Source organism: Bolinopsis microptera, chromosome 12 (genome assembly GCF_026151205.1).
Source record: "Bolinopsis microptera isolate Bmic1 chromosome 12, MBARI_Bmic_1.0, whole genome shotgun sequence".
Taxonomy (NCBI): Eukaryota; Metazoa; Ctenophora; class Tentaculata; order Lobata; family Bolinopsidae; genus Bolinopsis; species Bolinopsis microptera.
In genome coordinates this window covers 2288209-2309521 of record NC_087083.1, presented here as the reverse complement: position 1 = coordinate 2309521, position 21313 = coordinate 2288209, and the positions used below count along the sequence as shown (strand labels likewise).

The 21313-nt window shown below is 38.1% G+C and overlaps 2 protein-coding genes across 3 annotated transcripts in view; one reads left to right on the top strand and one right to left on the bottom strand.

The window, feature by feature from the left end:
- LOC134823994 (arginine kinase-like) overlaps nt 1-5939 on the top strand; it is a 97835-nt gene extending 91896 nt beyond the window's left edge. Inside the window, exon 2 of one of the 2 annotated variants that reach the window (XM_063835620.1) lies at nt 4400-5939. In XM_063835620.1, the coding sequence (XP_063691690.1) occupies nt 4414-5577 (1164 nt within the window). In that variant the 5' untranslated portion in view covers nt 4400-4413 and the 3' untranslated portion in view covers nt 5578-5939. The remainder of the gene's footprint in view (nt 1-4399) is intronic. The other variant, XM_063835621.1, reaches the window with a different exon arrangement.
- An 807-nt stretch (nt 5940-6746) lies between these two features.
- LOC134824399 (dual oxidase 2-like) overlaps nt 6747-21313 on the bottom strand; it is a 60579-nt gene continuing 46012 nt past the window's right edge. The window contains exons 36-37 of the mRNA XM_063836301.1: nt 7377-7464; nt 6747-7062 (exon numbers count right to left, since the gene is read on the bottom strand). Coding sequence (XP_063692371.1) covers nt 6943-7062; nt 7377-7464 — 208 coding nt within the window. The 3' untranslated portion in view covers nt 6747-6942. The remainder of the gene's footprint in view (nt 7063-7376; nt 7465-21313) is intronic.

The window sequence follows — 21313 nt, the reverse complement described above, 5'->3', positions numbered from 1 at the left end:
TTCTAGCCACGCTCAAATCGCAAAACAGCTAAATGACAGCTCGTCCATCTGCAATCTTATTGGCTGGTTGTCTGCAATCTTATTGGCTGGTTGTCTGGTGTCTGATTGGCTGGTTTGGCCGGGTGAATATTTGCAAAATGCACGGGCTGACACTCCAAATTACCAAATTGGCTGCCAGTAAAACCCTACCGCGTCAGACCTATCAGACCTATCCAGACTGGAGTGAAAATTCATTCCTGAATATCAGCACTGCAACTCCACCGCAATCATACCTTTTTATCAGAACCTGCATGAACATTGGCGGATTGATCTTTTGTTCGCCGTTTTTTTAAAAGCGACAGGCGTCGTGAAAGTAGTACATTAAGTTGACTGTGTGTGGAATTGTGCTGAGATAGATCTCGGGCTTTTGTCACGGACTACTCGTGTACTTGCATATGTTGTGCGAGATAGTGTGACAGGGCTTTGTCACGGACTACTCGTGTACTTGCATATGTTGTGCGGGATAGTGTGACAGGGCTTTGTCACGGACTACTCGTGTACTTGCATATGTTGTGCGAGATAGTGTGACAGGGCTTTGTCACGGACTACTCGTGTACTTGCATATGTTGTGCGAGATAGTGTGACAGGGCTTTGTCACGGACTACTCGTGTACTTGCATATGTTGTGCGGGATAGTGTGACAGGGCTTTGTCACGGACTACTCGTGTACTTGCATATGTTGTGCGAGATAGTGCGACAGGGCTTTGTCACGGACTACTCGTGTACTTGCATATGTTGTGCGGGATAGTGTGACAGGGCTTTGTCACGGACTACTCGTGTACTTGCATATGTTGTGCGGGATAGTGTGACAGGGCTTTGTCACGGACTACTCGTGTACTTGCATATGTTGTGCGAGATAGTGTGACAGGGCTTTGTCACGGACTACTCGTGTACTTGCATATGTTGTGCGAAATAGTGTGACAGGGCTTTGTCACGGACTACTCGTGTACTTGCATATGTTGTGCGAGATAGTGTGACAGGGCTTTGTCACGGTCCACGGACTACTCGTGTACTTGCATATGTTGTGAGAGATAGTGTGACAGGGCTTTTGTCACGGACTACTCGTGTACTTGCATATGTTGTGCGGGATAGTGTGACAGGGCTTTGTCACGGACTACTCGTGTACTTGCATATGTTTTGCGTGACAGGTGTGACTCCCTGCGTACTCTTTCGTGTTTTTAGATGAAATTATTGTGATAATTATATTTAGGTGGGGGGGGGGGGGGGGGGGGGGGAGGGGGGTTTCTATGAATATTGAGTTTATGATCTTGAATTTAAATCTATGTAAAAGAAATTCACTTTTATTAATCATTTCTTGAGAGTCACATTAACCTACTCTTCTTAAAATTGGTTTGTGACTCTTGTTGGTTTATATGTAAATTTTACTTTACTAAGTTTACGATTAGGGTTGCCATTATCGGTACAATTTTTTTTAATCGCGATATTCGAAAACTTTTTAAAAATTATGTAACCTTGTTACATCATCATTATATAGTTAAAGTATCATCAATTGAATTTAATTTCCAAAAATCGGTAAAATTCGAACTTTTAACATAAAAATAAAAAACTTTGATAGCATTATCGTGTGCTTTATTGCCTAATGCTTTGCTATAGAATCAATTGCAATATTGGCATTGCACTTTAACACGCCCATATTTCATCGACAAATGTTCTCTGAGGCCTATTGTTTCTCTGCAGAGAATTAGAATTACGTATCAAGGTTTACTTAGTGATAATTTTGTAGTCTTGATATACATCTGCAGCTAGAATACCGGGGTCCGAGTAGAACGTTACCTACCAGCGATCATACGAAGTTAAGATTCTTTCTCTCGACATATCGTGTACCTATCAAGAAGGGTTCGAGAAAGTGGCGAGTCTATCTCTTGACTCTTCGTCAAGAGATAGACTGCGTCTGATCATACAACCTCCAAGCTACCTACTTAACTCATAACTAACTAGATCAAGATGCGATATAATAACACGACATTTCAATTTTCACTGCCGCAAATTCATAAACACTACAGACTACATAGCACGTCAGCATACCATCACATTGCAAATTATGGTAGCAGTCGGGTTTAACATGACAAACAAAGAAACAGATTAGAAAATATGTTAACTTTAGGCTATTTTCCCCTTATAAAAATTGGTTGATTATTCTCGAGAATTATCGCCGCGCGATAATCGATAAAGATGTTTGGCAACTTATCGCCGATAATATCGGTTGGCAACCCTATTTACGATGTTTGGTATAGATGAAACATGCTTTGGCGTGAAATAATAGTTACAAAGTGTTAAGATAGTTTCAAATTTCAATACCCACGAATTTTATAGTACTTATATGTAGATATAACTGTATCTATAAAATTCCGGGAAATAAACGGCGGGTCTACCGTCTATCGCTCTATTTGGTGTCCCGACTCGTTCCTCTTATTGTCACTCTCTATCCCGAACAAATATATAAAATTTTGAGTACTGAGCCTTTGTTACTTTGAATTAGACAAAAGGTTCATTTAAATAATTTAATGAATTCTTTTTTGAGTAAAATCTTTTAATTTCTGAACAAAACATTATCACATGTTACTATTTTCCCCTCTCTAAGCAACTTTACGCCAAGCTATTGTGTGGAAATTAAAATCTTGTCCAACTCCCTAGATTATACTATATGTGAACGATTCATCGTTAAATTATCTGCAGTGAACTTGGACCTTATAACTTTAAAATTGTTTCATTATGGAACAAATTCATATTGTTCTTTTATTGTTGTTGCAGTGTATATTTGATCTTGTATCGCAATGAATGATTGAACTGGTGATAAAAATCGGTCATTGCTTTCAATATTCAGTGTTCAATTCCAAACCCTGTAATCATTAATCACGACCATAAGGCCAGATATGATATTTTCGATCAAACTGGTTGCACCGTGATTTTGTATTGATTCATTTAGTGATTTTTTAGTGCTCATCATTTTGTGGCACCTTAGTAACAGTACTCATACAAATTTGTAAATATGTCCTGCAAGTTTAAGTTTAACGTCGTTATATTTAACTATCGGACACTGTATGAGTATCAATTTGAAACGATGCAATGTAAGTTTAACATATATTGTGGGTTCATTTTAAAAAAGGATACAGTTTACTTTATGGGAGGGTATTTTCTTAATGTGGCTGCATTTGAGATTTCAGGAATTTTCCCCTATCGTAACTGGTTACCTAGATCACTTTTGATTGAGATATATCAACCCAATTGAATTTTTTAAATTTCTTTGTTTTCCATCAAAATTCACACTATTAATTGTCATAAAGATTATCACATTTCTTTAAAATACAATTGATAGATTTTCTCAAAATCAGTAGGTGGTACCTGATATGATGAATATATAATATAATATAAGATAAAAATATAATTATTAGCAGTGACGAGAAAACCGACAGTATGTATTTTGAATTCAGTCAGACCTTTTCATAGCGCCTAGGGAACAAAAATTGAAAAATTGTATTACATGAATCCGACTTTATAGTGGGGGTTGCAGGACCGCATTAAAAAAGATCATGCTCTTCCGATGCATAATAATACTATCCGGATGCAAAACAAGTCATTGGAGATAAATAAGTGACCACCTAATAGGAGGTGCGTCATGGAAACCGGACACGAGGGCGTAGGGCGCAAGGGCAGTACTTTCTTAAAAAGGTGGACACGAGGGGAATTGCATGAATCACATTAACATGGACAAACGGGTTTTTTGATGTTCTCAACAGTCAGGTTGACGTAAAGCTTAGTTCGAAGAATTGGGTCTACCCACATATAAATTCGAAACAAAACATGATAAATAATTAAATAATTAAATAATCACCCAGATTTACACGAGCCAAAAATTGAAAGATTTTCCTTAAATATCTCAGCCAACTCAGCAGCAGATTTGGTAACGTGCTTAGACCAATTAAACACTGCCTAGATGTTCATGTGACAAACTTGGTCTTCAGAATATAGCAGAACGGTTTTTGGTTCCGCATTCGTGTCGATGCTAAAATGAATCATGTGATTCGCCCTTGTGTCCACCCTTTTGGGAAGGTAACTCCCTTGTGTCCTACGCCCTTGTGTCCTACGCCCTATTGTCCTATACCCCGGTGGCGTGCACCCGTGGTGTTATGAGAGGGTCTGATTATGCATCAACGATGACTTGGATAGACTGTCGGTTATAAGCACATTTTACGATCCAAATCATTGCTTTTAAGACATTTGGGGAACGTGTTTACTGTTCAGGTAAGTATATTTATGTGTCTTTTAATGTGTGGGTTATACTGTTACAGTTGTCGTGACGTGCATGTTGCATGTTTCTAATGAGTTAGTGTATCTTACAGCTGATAGCAACATCATGTCTAGGAGATTATTGGCAGCTATGGCAAAGGTTATCGACCCCTACTACGACCTGATCTTGGACGAGGATCTGGCCAAGAACGAGTACCCCAAAGCTTTGGACGAGCACCAGAAGCAGGAGAAGCAGAGCATCATGGCCCAGTGCATGACAAAGGAAGTCTGGGACAAGTACAAGGACCACAAGACGAAGAACGGCTGGACCCTGGCCCGATCCATCAACACTGGAATAATCAACCCAGACAGTTTCCTGGGATGTCACGCTGGAGACATGGAGAGCTACTCCGAGTTTGGAGCCCTGTTCAAGGGTGTTGTAGAAAAGTACCACGTTGGTTTCGACATGGAGACCATGAAGCACGTCACCGATATGGACGTCAACAAGATTGGAACTGCACTCTCTGATCACGCCCAGAAGAAGATCATTTCCACAAGAATCAGGTGCGCCAGAAACCTCAGTTTCTTCCCCCTGAACACTTGCGGAACCAAGGAATCCAGAGAGGAGATCTCCACTCTTATGGAGGGAGTCTTCAGCACCTTCACTGGAGATCTGGCTGGAAAGTTCTACAGACACACCACCATGTCAGAAGATGAGATTAAAGAGCTGGTTGACAAGCATTTCCTCTTCAGGGGTAAGGATAAGATGCAGGCTGCAAGTGGTTACCACGCTGATTGGCCCCATGGCAGAGGTATCTTTGTAAGCAAGGATGAGAAGTTCCTGATGTGGCTGAACGAGGGTGATCATCTGAGAATCATCTCCATGGAACAAGGTGGTGATATCCCATCTGTCTTCGACAGGCTCGGCCGAGGAGCTGCTGCTGTAGAGAAGGGTCTTCAGGAGGTAACGAAAAGGGACGAAGTGTACATGAGTCATCCCGTTCTTGGTATGATTACCTGTTGCCCCACCAACATTGGAACTGGAATGAGAGGCAGCGTCCACATCATCATCCCAAAACTGATCGCAAAGATCGGATTCGAAGGTATCGACAAGGTAGCCAGGTCTATGAACTGCCAGGCTCGAGGAAGCACCGGAGAGCACAGCGAGGTTATTGACCGTGTGGATATTTCAAACTGGAGACGCCTGGGATATCCTGAGTACAACCTGGTCGAGGACATGATCAAGTGTGTCAACGTAATCAGCCAGATGGAGGACGAGATCGACGGATAAGCGAACGATGTGGTAGTGTTTAACTTGAATGTTCAATGTGTGAACCTTTTTGAACTATTTCAAAGTGTGATGGACAATATGTGAAGTATTGTTCTGGACTGCGTTTTGAACCGTTCGTTTTTCGGACTAAGCTTGAAATCGGCAGATTTTCAACTGAAGAATTTTATTTTTGAATTGTTTTTCATGTTTACTGTTTAGATCTTAGTTTTATACGCTGGTTTTATGTTGGAAATCTTTTATTTGAAATGTAGAAAATATCCTTGTACATAGAGTAAATACTTAAATCCTGAACGTATATTTTTCTATATTACATTTGCTGTCCATTTATATGAATCTGATTATGAATGTTAGAAATGCATCAATTAAGGAAGTTTCATTTTTATCACCAAAAATTCTTACAAAAAATCTTATAAAAGTAAAACGTCTGTAATGACCGTATTTTTCGTCAGGGTAAGGGTTGGTGCTGAGGTTTTAAGGATACACGGTTTAGGGCACTTGTTAGAATAAAAACTCTGATGGGATATGAACTTCTAAATAATTTCGTGAAATTAAAGATACCAGAGGCGGCTCGTGGGAGCTGGCTGGCAGTTTTGTTGGGGGTCCAATCGATGGACTGGGGGGGGGAGGGGGGCTTGGGAGCCGGCTCAAGCTGATCCCTCCAAACTACCGATTACATTACACACAGGGCCTTGTAAATGTAATGTGTAACACTTTACAGGCGACAGCAAACAAAAACAAAAACTTATAACATGGGTGAAACAGGACACCACACGTGTACGATCTCAGCCGCGCAGTATCATATAGCAGTCAAATTGCAAAGGGTCCTGGACCCCCAAATCGAGGCAAATCATAATAGATTACCTGTAGTGGGATGCGCACGATGTGCTTTGTAACGTTTACAATTAACTATGTGTTAAAACTGCGCGGCTGAGTAGTCCAGAGGTAGGATTGGACTCCCTACAACACAAGATTTCACGAAGATCATGCGTGCGCTTACATTAAAACGTATGATAGTAAATGAAGTCCTTTATATTGCGATTTGTTATTTCCTAACACTATTACTAATTACTATTTCTATTTTAAGCACCAGCCACCAAATAATAATTTTAAGGCGTCCACAGACGCCTGGACGCCCTCATTTACTCAATAGCCGCCTCTGAAAGATACAATTCAAATCCAACAAATCGAACTTTTTAGAACCATCTTAACTGGAATTGATAACATAACAAACCATCTTATTGCGATTACAAATGAAAAATCAAATTAACAACATTTTAAAGCAAATGGCTCACCTCTCTACCATTATTCAGGATCCAAACCTTTACCCAACCCAAATACCAATCATTATAAAAGTACAAAAGTTCATTAAAAGTTCTCCGCATAAGCAACAAAAGTTTGTTTTCCCGTAATCTTACTACAAGTCAGTGTAACTGAGTCTGACATTGATGGTGGACCGCACACGAATACACCAAACTTGCGGACGTCCTGAGGAAATATAATTATTTAATATTTACCTTATTAATTTATTGATAATTATGATGAAATTAATATTGATTTCGTTTAGCACCCAGGTGGAATGCTTCAATAATGAATTATCTCGAAATTAAACACAAATACTTCAAACTGAGATAACTATAGAATATAATCTTCCTCTCATAGATGTGGATTCTGGTGGGGAGATGAAGCGTAAGTTTTTACACTCGGTAGTTATTCCGGGGTTTTAATGATGGATGCAGATTAGTTACTTAGTTGCTGTCACTCATCACCAGAATCCACATCTGTTGATTGTTATTAAGTACCTGATGTGTAAGCGCTATGTGATCAAAGATGCTGCTAAAATTAGGCCGACCGAAATGTGTGACTGCTTTCAAGCCAGTAAACAGAGACCTGGAAATAAGTAAAATCTTTTTAGTGACAAAAGCAAGTTTACAATGTTAAGATGACTATACTTTAAAACAAATCATTACCAGAAGCTTACAGCTGTTTTTTTTTGTTGGACCGTCAAACTAGTATTTTGCTTAGTATTCAGTTCATCAGTAACCCCCCGGTTCTTAAAAAAAAATAAAAAAAATTTTTCTTTTTTATTCCTTTAGTAGCCTAAACTCCCCCACTGAAAAGTGGGTTGAGGGCATTTTGTTAAAAGTTTTGAAAAAGGGGCCAAAAAAATTTTTTTTTTGTGCTCCCCCTTTTTGGTGGGGTTTGTGACGTTTTATGGTCAGTATGATGCTCATAGGTTGTTGTGACTCATTGGTTTTTTTAAGATGAGTCATAAGGTTAGTGTGATGACGTCTATGGTCAAAAAAATAGGGGGAAAAAATTTAAAAAGGGGCCAAAAAAAAGTCTTTTTGTGTTGTTTTTGGGGATTTTCCGAAAAACCCCTTTTTATTTTTTCTGGATGTTAATAAAAAAACAAACCAAAAAAAGAAGCCCCCTCAAAATGCTTTTGGTCCCCCGTCGACCACAGGGGAAAAACACTTTCTTCAATTTTGGAAAAAAGAAGATTGCTGGAAGTTTGCTTGTGGCGGATCTTTTAAAATGGAAAGCGAACGGAGTTTTTTCCAATACCCCTCCAATAAACCACACCCGACGAGGTATTTTTTTTTTATTTGCTGGTTTTTTTCGACGAAAAAGTTTTTTTTTCCATCATGAAAAAATGAGTAAAGAAGTAAAAACAAATTTCATGCCCCAAACCAACCTTAAACCTAAAACGTACAACACACCTTCCTTTGGGGGAACCTCGAGTTGACCTATAAAAGCTATACCTCGTATTGGGGGCCTAAAGCTATTTATGTTAACCTAGTCATAAAATAAGCCAGCTCGCACGTAACAGTGTACACGACAGAGTTGTGCCTGCGTTTACCAATTTCTTTATCATAGTTGAGATTGTGTTGCCATGGCAACCGGAAAGACTCCATCGGAAGTTCGGCCTGTAAGGCATAATCATGATAATACTCATGTATCAAACATTGCCATTGATATAATAGAAACAGTCCAGAGATTAGATTATGTGTGTGTAAGAAAAGGTATGTTATAGTATTATTACGCAGTCTGCTTGAACATGCCGTTTACAATGGTGCGATAACAACTTGTGTAATTTATCTCCGAATTACACACAAATTTCTGAAAGTGTCGTAGACTTAACTCAATTACAGAGGGTGTGGCTATTGGCCAGCCCTCTATTCACTATTATGGTTGAAACTATAAGAATACAGATTATATTGTTACAGTGATTTTACAAAAGTCCGAAACAGTAAACACAATTTGTAGGATACTTTAAATCACACAAATTGTCCCAAGAATGAATGAATCTGTGGCGTCTTTTCAAGTGAAAAAGAGGCCACACTCTCTGTAATTGATTAAAAGTTTACGAGACCTTTAGAAAATGAGTTATTATAACTTGCAACTTAAACTAAGTAAATGAGTATTTATACTCAATTCTATCTTAGTTGCATGAGTAATATATTATATACTCTCATTTTTATAGAGCAAACGTAATTTAAATGAGCTAATAACACAATTTCAAATTAAATTTGGCTCTCGATGATTATCCAAACTATCAAATACATGCGGAAAATGAACCTTCTTTGAAAAAATTGAAACACAAATATGTTTCGATGTGACAAATTTCTCGAACCTGTGGTGGTATGTAAGTCATACCAGAACCAATTATTTCAATTTGGCACTCCAGGACTGAGCTATTATTGCCACGTTTGCACACTGAACTTTTGGCCCACCCTGTATATTTATAATATAAGGCTTGAAAAAATGTAACTGGATATCTGCCCACAATGCTGCTATGAATTAGGTTAAAGTAACATGTTAGCTCATAAGAAGTTCATGGTCTTGATAGGTTTAATTGGTCGTTATTAACAAATAAAAATGAGTTAAGGATCTACAAAACGGTCGATAGAACCTTAATTATAAGACCTGTACGAGAACTCGACTTCAATGCATGATAGCGTTTGGTACTAACATTCTATCAAATTTTGTCATATCTTGAGAACTTGATAGCTGCAATGAAACAGTTTTGAGTCAAAATTATCGTGTTATTCTTAGAAATTGAAACCAATCTCAACTTTAAAAAAAGAGGTTTCAAAAAATGCCTAAGAATTAAATTCTCCCTTTTTAAATTTTAAGAATTTGTTGATTTATTAAAATTCTGTCTCAATTCATATATAAGGGTACATGCAATGTATTTCGACACGCACTGTAGACTTCACTACTGGATTCGTGCTAGATGTGCGTGTAAGTACCCTCTTACCACTCTCTATGGCGAAGATGAGGCTGGTAAGTGCAAGTACCAGTAATGTGAGGAGAGATCTGGGTACATTTTGCACATTTTTGCTGTAGGTGGAAAGTAGCTTCCTTAGTCCAGAGGAGTATATAAAATGGCGGCACGACAAGTTTGCAACAGATCTGAACATGTTATCTTGTGAGCGCCGATGAACACTTATAAGAACAGGCCAGCGAAGTAACGGCAGTATAATGACTGAGTCCATGCTGGGAGGAAAAAAGGGCAAGTACAGCGACCGAAAGGAGTCGTGGTTGGGATCCTGAGTGGGTCTCGATATTGGATAGTGCTTTTATATATCGGACTTAGGAATTCTCAATGTCACCAAGACGGGCACAGTCTTTGGCGGGAGGTAACGGTTACCATCTAAAGAGAGATTGCTGGAATCATACAAAGTTAAAAACTCTACGTACAGCAGTTTCTTACAGCTGACTGTAGATTCAAGCGAAAGAAGTGTGCTGTTATAATTATTCGGTTAAAGTCTAGCCCCGGGAGTAGTTGTTCACGGTTTGGAGAGGTGAGTGGCTAGTACGGATTGAAGGGAAGAAGCAGCTCACTGTTCCAGATGGTCTACTCTTATCAAGGAGGAAGAGTGGTAGGTAGAGTAAGGAAGATTGGAGCCTAGAGTTTAACTTACATCTAGAGGTACCACAAACCTTTATCTCGTCGCCAATTGCGAGCTTTAAAGGGTTTCCTCCCCTAGTGACTCGTTGTTTAATTGTGACAATTCATGATACGAAACTTGATGAAAACCCATAAGAAGTATATGCAATAATACCTACTATGATAGTATTTCTCATAAATGATACCTGGCAAACGAGTAACAATGTACCATAACTAAGTGATATCAAGCTGCAATCTAATATTTATTAATTGAATCTCAATATAACTTCAAATTTTACCTAATAATTGCGACATCGGTTGGAAGTGAGATAAAATAAATACATTAAATTTTAACAATCCAAATCTGTCTATCCAGCATGAGTTTGTTTATCTCCTTGCTGTCGTCAAGCCCCGTGTCCTTCCGAAGGATGTCAATATATGTTAGGTGTGGCCTTCCCCTTCGACGATGTCCTTGAAGGGGTTCCCAGAAGAGAAGTTGGTGACTCAATAGTTCTTCATGTATGGCTAAATGACCTGCGAGTCTCATCCTCCGTGCAGCTATCTTATCAGATGGCGATGCTCTGATGAAGTGTCCATACACCTTGGCGTTAGTCTGCCGCTCTTTCCAGTCAATGTTAAGTGCCATCCTCAGCATTCTCGTATAACATCCATCAATACGTTTTGCGAGGGTCTGGCTGACAGTCCATGTTTCAGAGCCATATAAAAGGATGGACTCGACTGTAGCCAGGAAGTAGGAACAGTCGTATCTTGAGATCTCTACGCATATCCGACTTCCATACAAGCTTCATCTGGTGACACGCTCCCCATGCCTTAGCTTTCCTCACTTCGAAGTCCTTCTCCGAACTCTTCATTCTACTACCCAAATATACAAAGTCATCGACTTTCTCAATGTTCTTCCCACTCCCAGCAACCAGAGTCGGGTTATCATCATCTCTTATGTTGATTCCCATGTACTTAGTTTTCCCCTCGTTGAGGTGGAGTCCAACTGATTTGGCCGCCAGTTCCAGACTCCTGAGGAAATCTTGTGCCATGATAACATCCAGAAAATCGGCCAGAAATCAACCTAAAAAGATTTTTACAAAGTGCGATTGATGTAATAAACCTAAATTCGTTACAATTTGAATTTTCACATTTTTCAGGCAGTAAATGAATGGGGAAAAGATGCATATGTACGCCCTAAAATAATCATCAGGTGACTGGTGCTTGAAAATAGATATAGTAATAGTATTCGGAAATATCTAATCGCGATATAAAGCGTTTATTCTACTTAAAGTTAACCCGGCCAAACGTTCGAAAGTAAGCGCACGCATGATTTTTGTGAAATCATATTGTTAATGTTGATTGTAAGGCGTCCAATCCTTGTTTGGACACCTCAGCCGCGCAGTTTTAACACACAGCTAATTGCAAACTGCTACAAAGCACATCATCGCATCAACATTCTGTTTATTTATACGATCAGGGTGTCCAGGATACCCTGAACTATTTGAACTATCTGCCATCATACTGCGCGGTTGATATTATAGTTATACACAAGTGTACGTGTCATGATGTCCCATTTCACTCATTTTATAAGTGTCCGTTTTTGTTTAATATGTCTTTGTCTAATATTTGTTCGTCATGTCTGCCCTTACCTTTGGCTTTATTTGCCTTAAACACTGCTACTACCAGTACCATGGTACTGTCGAATATAATTATATTGAAACAGATTTTTATTCCGAACAACCGTCGCGTTCTTTGCTCCTTTTTAAAATATTATTACAATGCAATAATAAATTTTATTCCAGATGTCGAAACTCATAGCGAGAATTTACAAGATTGTTAGATGATTTTGAAAAAAAATGAACGACAATGTATTATCGTTATTATTATTTACTTTAAATATTTATGGATTCAGATAAAATTTCAAATGCTTTTTAGAGCACTATGAACGTTTTAAAGCTGATGGATATTTTCTTTGTGAAACTAATGTAACAGAACATGAGTCATAGCTTTTTTACATACTGGGTTATAAATATAATAAATATTATAAATATAATAAATTTGTACACCGCTTCCCTCCATCGCGCCATGGTTGAAGCTCTTTCATCAACTGTCAGTGTTCTACTTCAGAGGGAATTAAAATATTTTATACTTTACAATTGTTATTATTTCTGTACAACAAATAGATTTTCTAATCGTGTAAAAATCGTGTTATCGTGTTTGCTGTCGCCTGTTACACATTACATACAATTACAGGCCCTGTGTCATGTACGTAACTGTAATGCGTAAAACATGTGGGCTTGTGCTAGTAATAGTATAACATTAATGGCAAGTTCTATAAGCTTCAAGCTTCGATGTAATATTTGAAATTCTGCCTTATACGTTAGAATAGTTTAATTATTTAATTAATTTTCTGCTGTGGTATTATATGTGCAGTCATCGCGAATAGCCATCGGTAGTTGGTGGAGGGAGAGGGGGGACGCCCGCGCCCCCTATATTAATATAGTCCGTCGATTGGACGCCCGACACAACTGCCACTAGCCACGAGCCGCCTCTGGTCAAAGATGGCATCATTTTGCATGCATTTTAGAACGGTCATTTAAAATTAAATTGGTTTCATTTCTTTTTCATTTTGTTTGGAAAAATGAAAAAGGAGACACTGTGCAGTGTGCACTGTACTGGCGACGGTTCAATTATCTCCCGATTTTGGGTTTTGTCATTATTAGTTGGAAATGGAATGAAATTATATCTTGCCATATCGTTCACTTTTTTTATCTGATGCTATCTCAGCTTCAAGATTATCATCGTTAGTTAAGACTTACGTGTCTTTATCATCTTTTAAATGGATTACAGCTCCCACAATATGCATGTATGGCGCACTTCAATACTGATTTTAGCACAAAAATAAGTAACACAGTGCTCCTGTTATAGTTATACAACTTGGAGTTTTTATGTTAAATCTTTCATCCCAAAAACCGCGTTATAAAAGGAAATACTGACACTGTACATTTAGTACAATACTTCATAATCATGACAACGTTTTCTGTTTTGATATCAATAAACAGTACCACAGGGTTGAAAAAACATGGACTTGCAAATATTTATCTCCAACTCCTTAAGCTGGCACTCACTGTACATTTTGTTTGACACTGTTTCCAAACATATAGCGCGTACCAACCAATTCACCGTTCCGGAGACACAATGCAGAAGTAGAACAGCCCTGCACAATTTTCTGGCACATTCCTCATAAAATTCTCCCCCACCATCTCTGATACCGTACTTCAACCCCCTGGCCAAATTCATGAACGTTGACAAGGTCTCATCTTCACCTACCTAACCTACCCATTTTGATATACGTGTCGCACTACTACTCCGTGAACCTTTTCTGCTTTATCCCGTAAGTATCCACAACTTCAGAACAAACCAACCAATCAGAGCACAGCACTCACACCACGTGACACAAACCAACCAATCAGCACGCACTATCTAGATCTCGTGACAGGACTCAGGAGTATCCTGGTATCCACTTAAACTCTGAACTTGAGGACGACTTGCAGTTTCACGACCCTTGATTCTGAAGAAGCTGCACTTCTAGGATCTGACTGACGGCTCGGTCGTGGTGTTGAAAGGAATTTGTTACAAAGTGATTCAGGGAATTAGTGAGAGTCAATTGGGGGTTAAAGTTGGTAAATTCTATTTGTGGGTGCTAATTTAGTTTAAATAGTTGTAATTTAGTTTAAATATTTGTCGCTTAGTGTTCAGTCTGCGTTTTTACGGACTGTATTTACAAGTTATTTTGTTAAAAATAATGTAATTAAACCACGTTTGGGGAAAACTTTTTCACCTTTTTTAGATAAAAATTAAAAATTAGATAAATGGACGTTTTGAAATCATGATTTAATACAATTTGATTAAACCATTAAATTGAATTATTTAGTTTAATATGCTAGACAGTGACACATGTTTTGAAATAATATCTTTGTTTTACGACGGCCATCTGATGTTTAAATAGTTATTCTATCTAACATTTATACTATATTTAAACTTGACAAAATCCCCCGGTAACGGCTAAAAAACATTTTAAAAGTGACCCTCCGTATGAAACAGTTACAGCTCGCAAATGGAGTTGAAAACTCGCGATTTTTATCAAGGTTGTAGGTACTACTATTATACAATGTTGTAGTATTGCAGGAATAATAACTAATTTTAAATTCCCCGAATGAAGCTTTCAGCCAGCGAGTTTCTAATACAATTTCTATCAAAGTTTAATCGAATGTTTATTGTTAATGTGCACTGTGCAGCTTACTAATTCAACTCTGTTGACAGGAACAGTAATATTTTCCTCGTTAATTTTAAAACTAATGCCTTACCCATATAATTCTGTCCCTTATTGTGGCACATAGAACTCGATACCTGTTCCTGCAACGATATGACCATTTTCATTTTCAGTCGAAGAGATTGGGTGTTTGAAAGGCTACATTTTATCGCAACGAAACCATGCAATTTACCATCACATGACAAGGAAATTAAATTTATGGCCAATTCAAGGACTGATGAAGCGATCGATCTAATATTTATATTAAAGCTAAGCCACATTTCCGCAATATTTTAAACAACCCCTTTCCCTCTGCGATCACACCCATCCTCCTTTGCATCTTATAGTCATAGACTGCTTACGTAGTCATGATAATTATAATGATCTTTAGCGCATTTTATGTTCATATTCGTTCGCGAAAAATTGTAAAATTTCCTCAAATTTTGTATTCTAAAGTAACTGCAATAGACTCGGCACACAATCTAGATCAGAATACGTTTCACATGTTCGAGATTACATTCAATAACTATAAGTTTATCTTAAACTTTAAACTAAAAATGTATGGGTACTAAAATTAAGTCTATTTGTCCGTTTGAACTAGATCCAACATTTGAAACAGTAAATCTTCAGGCCTACACGTGGATTTTGATTCCATTTACCTATCATCACAAAAGTTGGACCAATTCTTGCTCAGAATTCTTTTTCACAATAAAACAGAATCTTTCATAAACAATTCTTTATCCCAAAGATGTGGAACATTCGGAAAGTATTTATGTTAAGGAATTTGTCAACAAGTTTGTACAGATTCCTTAAAATTACTAATTCTATTAGGCCGTGTTAGTTCACAAGCTGGTTTGAAGTTTTTTTTTCCCTCTCTCTGTTTTAGCTCCCGGATTCTAATCACCATAAAAAATCATCCGCTTTCCGCACACACACAAAAACATTTGCAAACAAATAGTTCACGCGTGCTTCATTGTAATATTAATAAAAATTTTACAACTTCATTATAGGAATTTGACCAATATGAATGACCTACAGAACATTATATTTAGACGCAATGAAACTACCGGACCACGATGTATGGGGACTTGCCACCCCATATTAAAATATATCAACTCTGTTGCATCGTTTCCTGTTAATATAGTGTGTATTGCGCTGGATCAGGAATGCGAGGTGGTACTCCACGCCCTAGAAACCCCTGAGTGCTTATCTTATCTGAACTTCACTCCAACTTCACTGTCTATTTGCCAGGGACCAGGACTTCAAGACAACTGTAACATAGCCACTGCTCATTATGATTATCTACTATTTATTTGGTTGTATGTTATCTGTTGTCTATAAGTTATAACCGTGCCCATTTTACGAGCTGTCTGTCACATAGTCAATAGTGTGACAGTGTGAGTCACATAGTGTGACAGTGTGAGTCACATAGTGTGACAATGTGAGTCACATAGTGTGACAATGTGAGTCACATAGTGTGACAATGTGAGTCACATTGTGTGACAGTGTGAGTCACATAGTGTGACAATGTGAGTCACATTGTGTGACAGTGTGAGTCACATAGTGTGACAATGTGAGTCACATTGTGTGACAATGTGAGTCACATTGGTTCGAACTAAATTCCACGTTTATTTGATCTACACGAGTCTCGATTAATTCTAGCATTGCTATCAAGACCTGCGATACTAATAGCCAATAACACGAACATTTCTTTTTTGCTCCCCACGTGTGCACCACGTGCTTATCGAGTTTTTGTAGATTCGTCTCGATCGGAATAATGGTAAGGCAACCTTGAATTTATCAATCGAATATCACAAGCAGGTTTTAATATCGCTACGCTCGAAAAGTTCTGAAATGAATATACGATATAACATGAACATATGCTTATGTTCGCTGCATTTATTTAGCAAATGCTCATGCTTTATTTTTATATCTCTCTTTTTTGAAATATAAAGATCCTTAGTTTCTGAAAAATATCTCCTAGATGTATTTTTACGTATTTTGAACCTTAAAGAAGCACCTTTCATGTTTTAGGGTAGAAATGATTCACCAAAGATTCTGGGTGGAAAATCATAATTATATAATTACATCCTGAGGCACTTGTATGAAGAAAGTTCGCATTACTAAGGCTAGGGTTAAAGCTAGGGTTAAAGCTAGGGTTAAAGCTAGGGTTAAAGCTAGGGTTAAGGCTAGGGTAAAGGCTAGGGTTAAAGCTAGGGTTAAAGCTAGGGTGAAAGCTAGGGTTAAAGCTAGGGTTAAGGTTAGGGTACAATAATGCAAGCCTTCATTTCCACTGAATAAATTTTTGAAAGTTAAGGCTATATTAGCTGGTGAGTAGCCGACTAGTGGCCGCTTTGAAAGTTAAGGCTATATTAGCTGGTGAGTAGCCGACTAGTGGCCGCTTTGAAAGTTAAGGCTATATTAGCTGGTGAGTAGCCGACTAGTGGCCGCTTTGAAAGTTACGGCTATATTAGCAAGTGAGTAGCTGGCTAATGGCCGGCGGCCGCTTGGAAAGTGAAGGCTATTAAAGTGGCCACTTCTTGGAAGGCTATGGAGCAATTTATTTTGAGCCCTGCACTGTCAGATGGAATATATTGTCAGCATTCTTTCGCCAAATGTCGAATATAACAGTATAAAATTAGATCTGGCATTCGAAATATCGACCAACGTACACTATGGCATGTCACAGCTGTACTAATTTGAATATTTTTACAGGTTTCCCATACCGAATTCCTGAAACCCAAATATTATTAGTAACCATCAACCTTACCCCTAATATCGTACAAAACCATGGCTGACCGTTAAAGATAGAAGTCTTCTTCATCATCAAACATTTACCTGAAGTTTCTTTTCAATTTCACTAGATCCCGATTTAGCGCCGAATGACATGATGATTCCTGTCGGTTTCAACACAATATAGAGACTGAAGAATTTCGATATTTGACTGCACACAATGCATTATGATAGACAGTGACACACTATAGTTGTTTGAATTTGACGAAGGGTTGCATTCTTGAGCATCGAGCACTTTTGTAGGGTAAGGAAAAATGATAATGCGAAAATAATGATTGTGTCTTTATTTATATATTTATTTATATATTTATATTTATATTTCTTCTACTTATAGTTATCACGGTTTTTTGGAAAATCTTTTCGATCATGGATTGGATTTTCTAAAATTCTTTATTTCAACAAATCAATCATTCCAGGGATAACTTCAGACTAGGAATCTTTCTTGATATTTCGCTTTTTGTAATTTCAGCTAACATAAACAACATTTGATATTATCCCAAGAACCTGCGGAAATTTTGTCGCAAAATTTTGGATTTTAAAATATTTGGCACCTGCAAGGTATAGTGTTGAAAGAAACCGAACCTAACCAGCTGAGAAATCCGTCCGGCAACATTCCAAGAATTTTTCAGAAAACAACGTTTCATTCTTTGGAACGTGTCTGTCTGACAGCTATTGGGCTATAAAATAAGTCATATCAGTAATTAGTGAATATTGATTAGGCCGATATGGAGCTCTTAGCTCGGTTTTGTTGCATGTGAGCCTCTTCAAAGTATTTCCATATTTAAACCGTGTTACGGTACCATGTCACGTGTTAACATACCTCAACACGTTTAGTGTTTACTAGAGGAGGATTATGATAGAAGAGCTATTATGCCTTAATTACATATCTCATTGATTGATAGAGTGGTATTGATTGATAAGTCATGATTAAATGGCACATATCGAGTTTATCATTAACAGACCCGTTATTAATATTAAATCCTGTTTAATTTTAAGGCTGAAAGTAATAGGACAGCAGAGTTTTTACCAGACAATTACTGTCAAAACAAAGCGCTAGAAATGTGGAGAACATTCTGGAACGAATATCGTTCCAGAATTTTGTAGTCTGCTTGCTTCCAAGTTTAAGGCCGTCAATAATTTGGTCTGCCCGATTAACACACCAGAGCTTGCATACTTACCCATGCAGCTCCACAGTATCAAAGCAACATTGACAAGACCTGCAATTCCTTCACGACTATTATCCAGTACGTTAATAAGCTGGTCAAACTAAGACTTTAGTTTACCCTTTCCTGTCAACGGCCTATTGAAACAAGACAGCGAGCTGCTCAACGTGCATTTTTGTAAGTTAGTAAGTTAGTATTGCAGTAGGATTTATTACAGTAAGCTTCAACAGTTCGGCGAAACCTAGTTTGAACTGTTAGGTTAGGACGGTCTGACTGTTAGGTTAGGACGGTCTGAGTTGCTATTTTCAGGTGGTCAGCAGGGTATCTTCAATGTAAATGTGAATGAAACGACCGGTATAGTGTTGTCAGTGATCAATTTAGTGATCAATATTGTGATCAACATTGTTGTCTTTTATAAATGATATGATCTGGATTATTATCAATATTTTATTGAGATTCATTACCAAAAAATGACCCGGTTTAGAGATGCACTTCTTTAACTTGTATATTATTTTACCCAAAAGGAACATGTCCTCGTATCTTAAATTGTTGGTCATAACTCATATCGCAGACTGATCGTTCATCTGCATTTAGATAAATCCGACCCAAACTCATAGCCATTAGCCACTGCCTCGAAACTGCCTCGATACTTTTCTATTGTCGATATAAAACCAATTGAGAGATTATCAGTTTTTCCATCGACTCTCAGACCACGACGGATGGATTTAAATCACCTGCGTGTTAAAATAAGATAACTACTCATTCTTTTACTCCACAACTCAATCACTCCGCAGATTACTTGCATGCTAAAGTGAGTTCAACAAGCAGCACTTGTGCTTGTCATCCGATGAAAAACAATGGTCTTCAGCACGGCTAAGTGATTGAACAGATGGTTACGATTTGTTAGTAGCGGGTCACGTGGTAAGATGCGTGGCTTTTGCAGCCAGGGAGATTCCCTTCTGGAGCGTTCCATCTCCTGTTTAAAAGTCAGGACGAAACGAGCAGAACTTGTAAATTTTATGGAAACGATTCTGCGAAGTTGCAGAAATTTGTTGCCGCGTCAACTTTTTTCTGGAATTCCTGAATTTTTCGGATTTTTCCGTTTTACTTTTCAACAAGTCTAATTTCATGTCTTGGCCTTGCTTTTATTTACTTTATTTTAGTATTTAGTTTAAGGCCAATTTAGAACTACTGGAATTTTCTTCGTTCACTATATAAGGCATCTGTTTTCTACCTTACAAAATCTCTGAAGTAGAATTGCCCTAATGACCGGATAATTGCCCCTAAATTGAAGAAAATTAGTTGGCACTTAGCACCTTAAAGTTAACCCATTATCCATATTGTTAAGGTCACCGGTCAAGAGTGGTAGCATGTCAGCTGTTTTGGCATTCATATTACAGTTGAGTTTAAATGATTTGGCACGAATTTTTTCTCAATTGAAAAATTAAAATATTGATCATTTATGTTATAGACAGTCCGAGCAATTTGTCTGAATTTCCGGCTCGTATCAATATCATAAAGTCACCTAGAACCGGAAACTCAAACAGCCAAAATTCTGTGGAAAACATTTCTGACGACGGTTCTCGTAAAAAAAAAATGCAGGTGTTTTTCATAGCGTTTCAGCAAGTCTAGTGAAAATAATACAGTTTATGAGCCCTTTTTCCTTGGCGTGTGAATAACACCTGTCTGGACGCAAAACACACAAGAATGTTTTTCGAATTCCAGCGGATCTCGCACTATGCGCTGGAAACCACTAGCTATTTATAAAACAAAATACGCCATAAAAATGTTCGGGGTTTTTGCAGCCGCTGTTTTTTTTAAACTTAGTTGTTTTCCAAATATTTACCAAAGAAGATTTTATTATTTCATATTCATAAAACTATCTGCTTTATCGGATAAAATTGACACGGTTTATACTGTTATGTGTACGGTCACAATTATGTACGGTTTATCATGCAGCTATACTCAATTAACAATTAAGGCCATCTATTCATGACTCATTACACAGTAATTTGCTCATTGAGCACACGATTGCTTCTAGCCACGCTCAAATCGCAAAACAGCTAAATGACAGCTCGTCCATCTGCAATCTTATTGGCTGGTTGTCTGCAATCTTATTGGCTGGTTGTCTGCTGTCTTATTGGCTGGTTGTCTGCAATCTTATTGGCTGGTTGTCTGCAATCTTATTGGCTGGTTGTCTGCAATCTTATTGGCTGGTTGTCTGCTGTCTTATTGGCTGGTTGTCTGCAATCTTATTGGCTGGTTGTCTGCTGTCTTATTGGCTGGTTGTCTGCAATCTTATTGGCTGGTTGTCTGCTGTCTTATTGGCTGGTTGTCTGCTGTCTTATTGGCTGGTTGTCTGCACTCTTATTGGCTGGTTGTCTGCAATCTTATTGGCTGGTTGTCTGCAATCTTATTGGCTGGTTGTCTGCAATCCTATTGGCTGGTTGTCTGCAATCTTATTGGCTGGTTGTCTGCTGTCTTATTGGCTGGTTGTCTGCTGTCTTATTGGCTGGTTGTCTGCAATCTTATTGGCTGGTTGTCTGCAATCTTATTGGCTGGTTGTCTGCA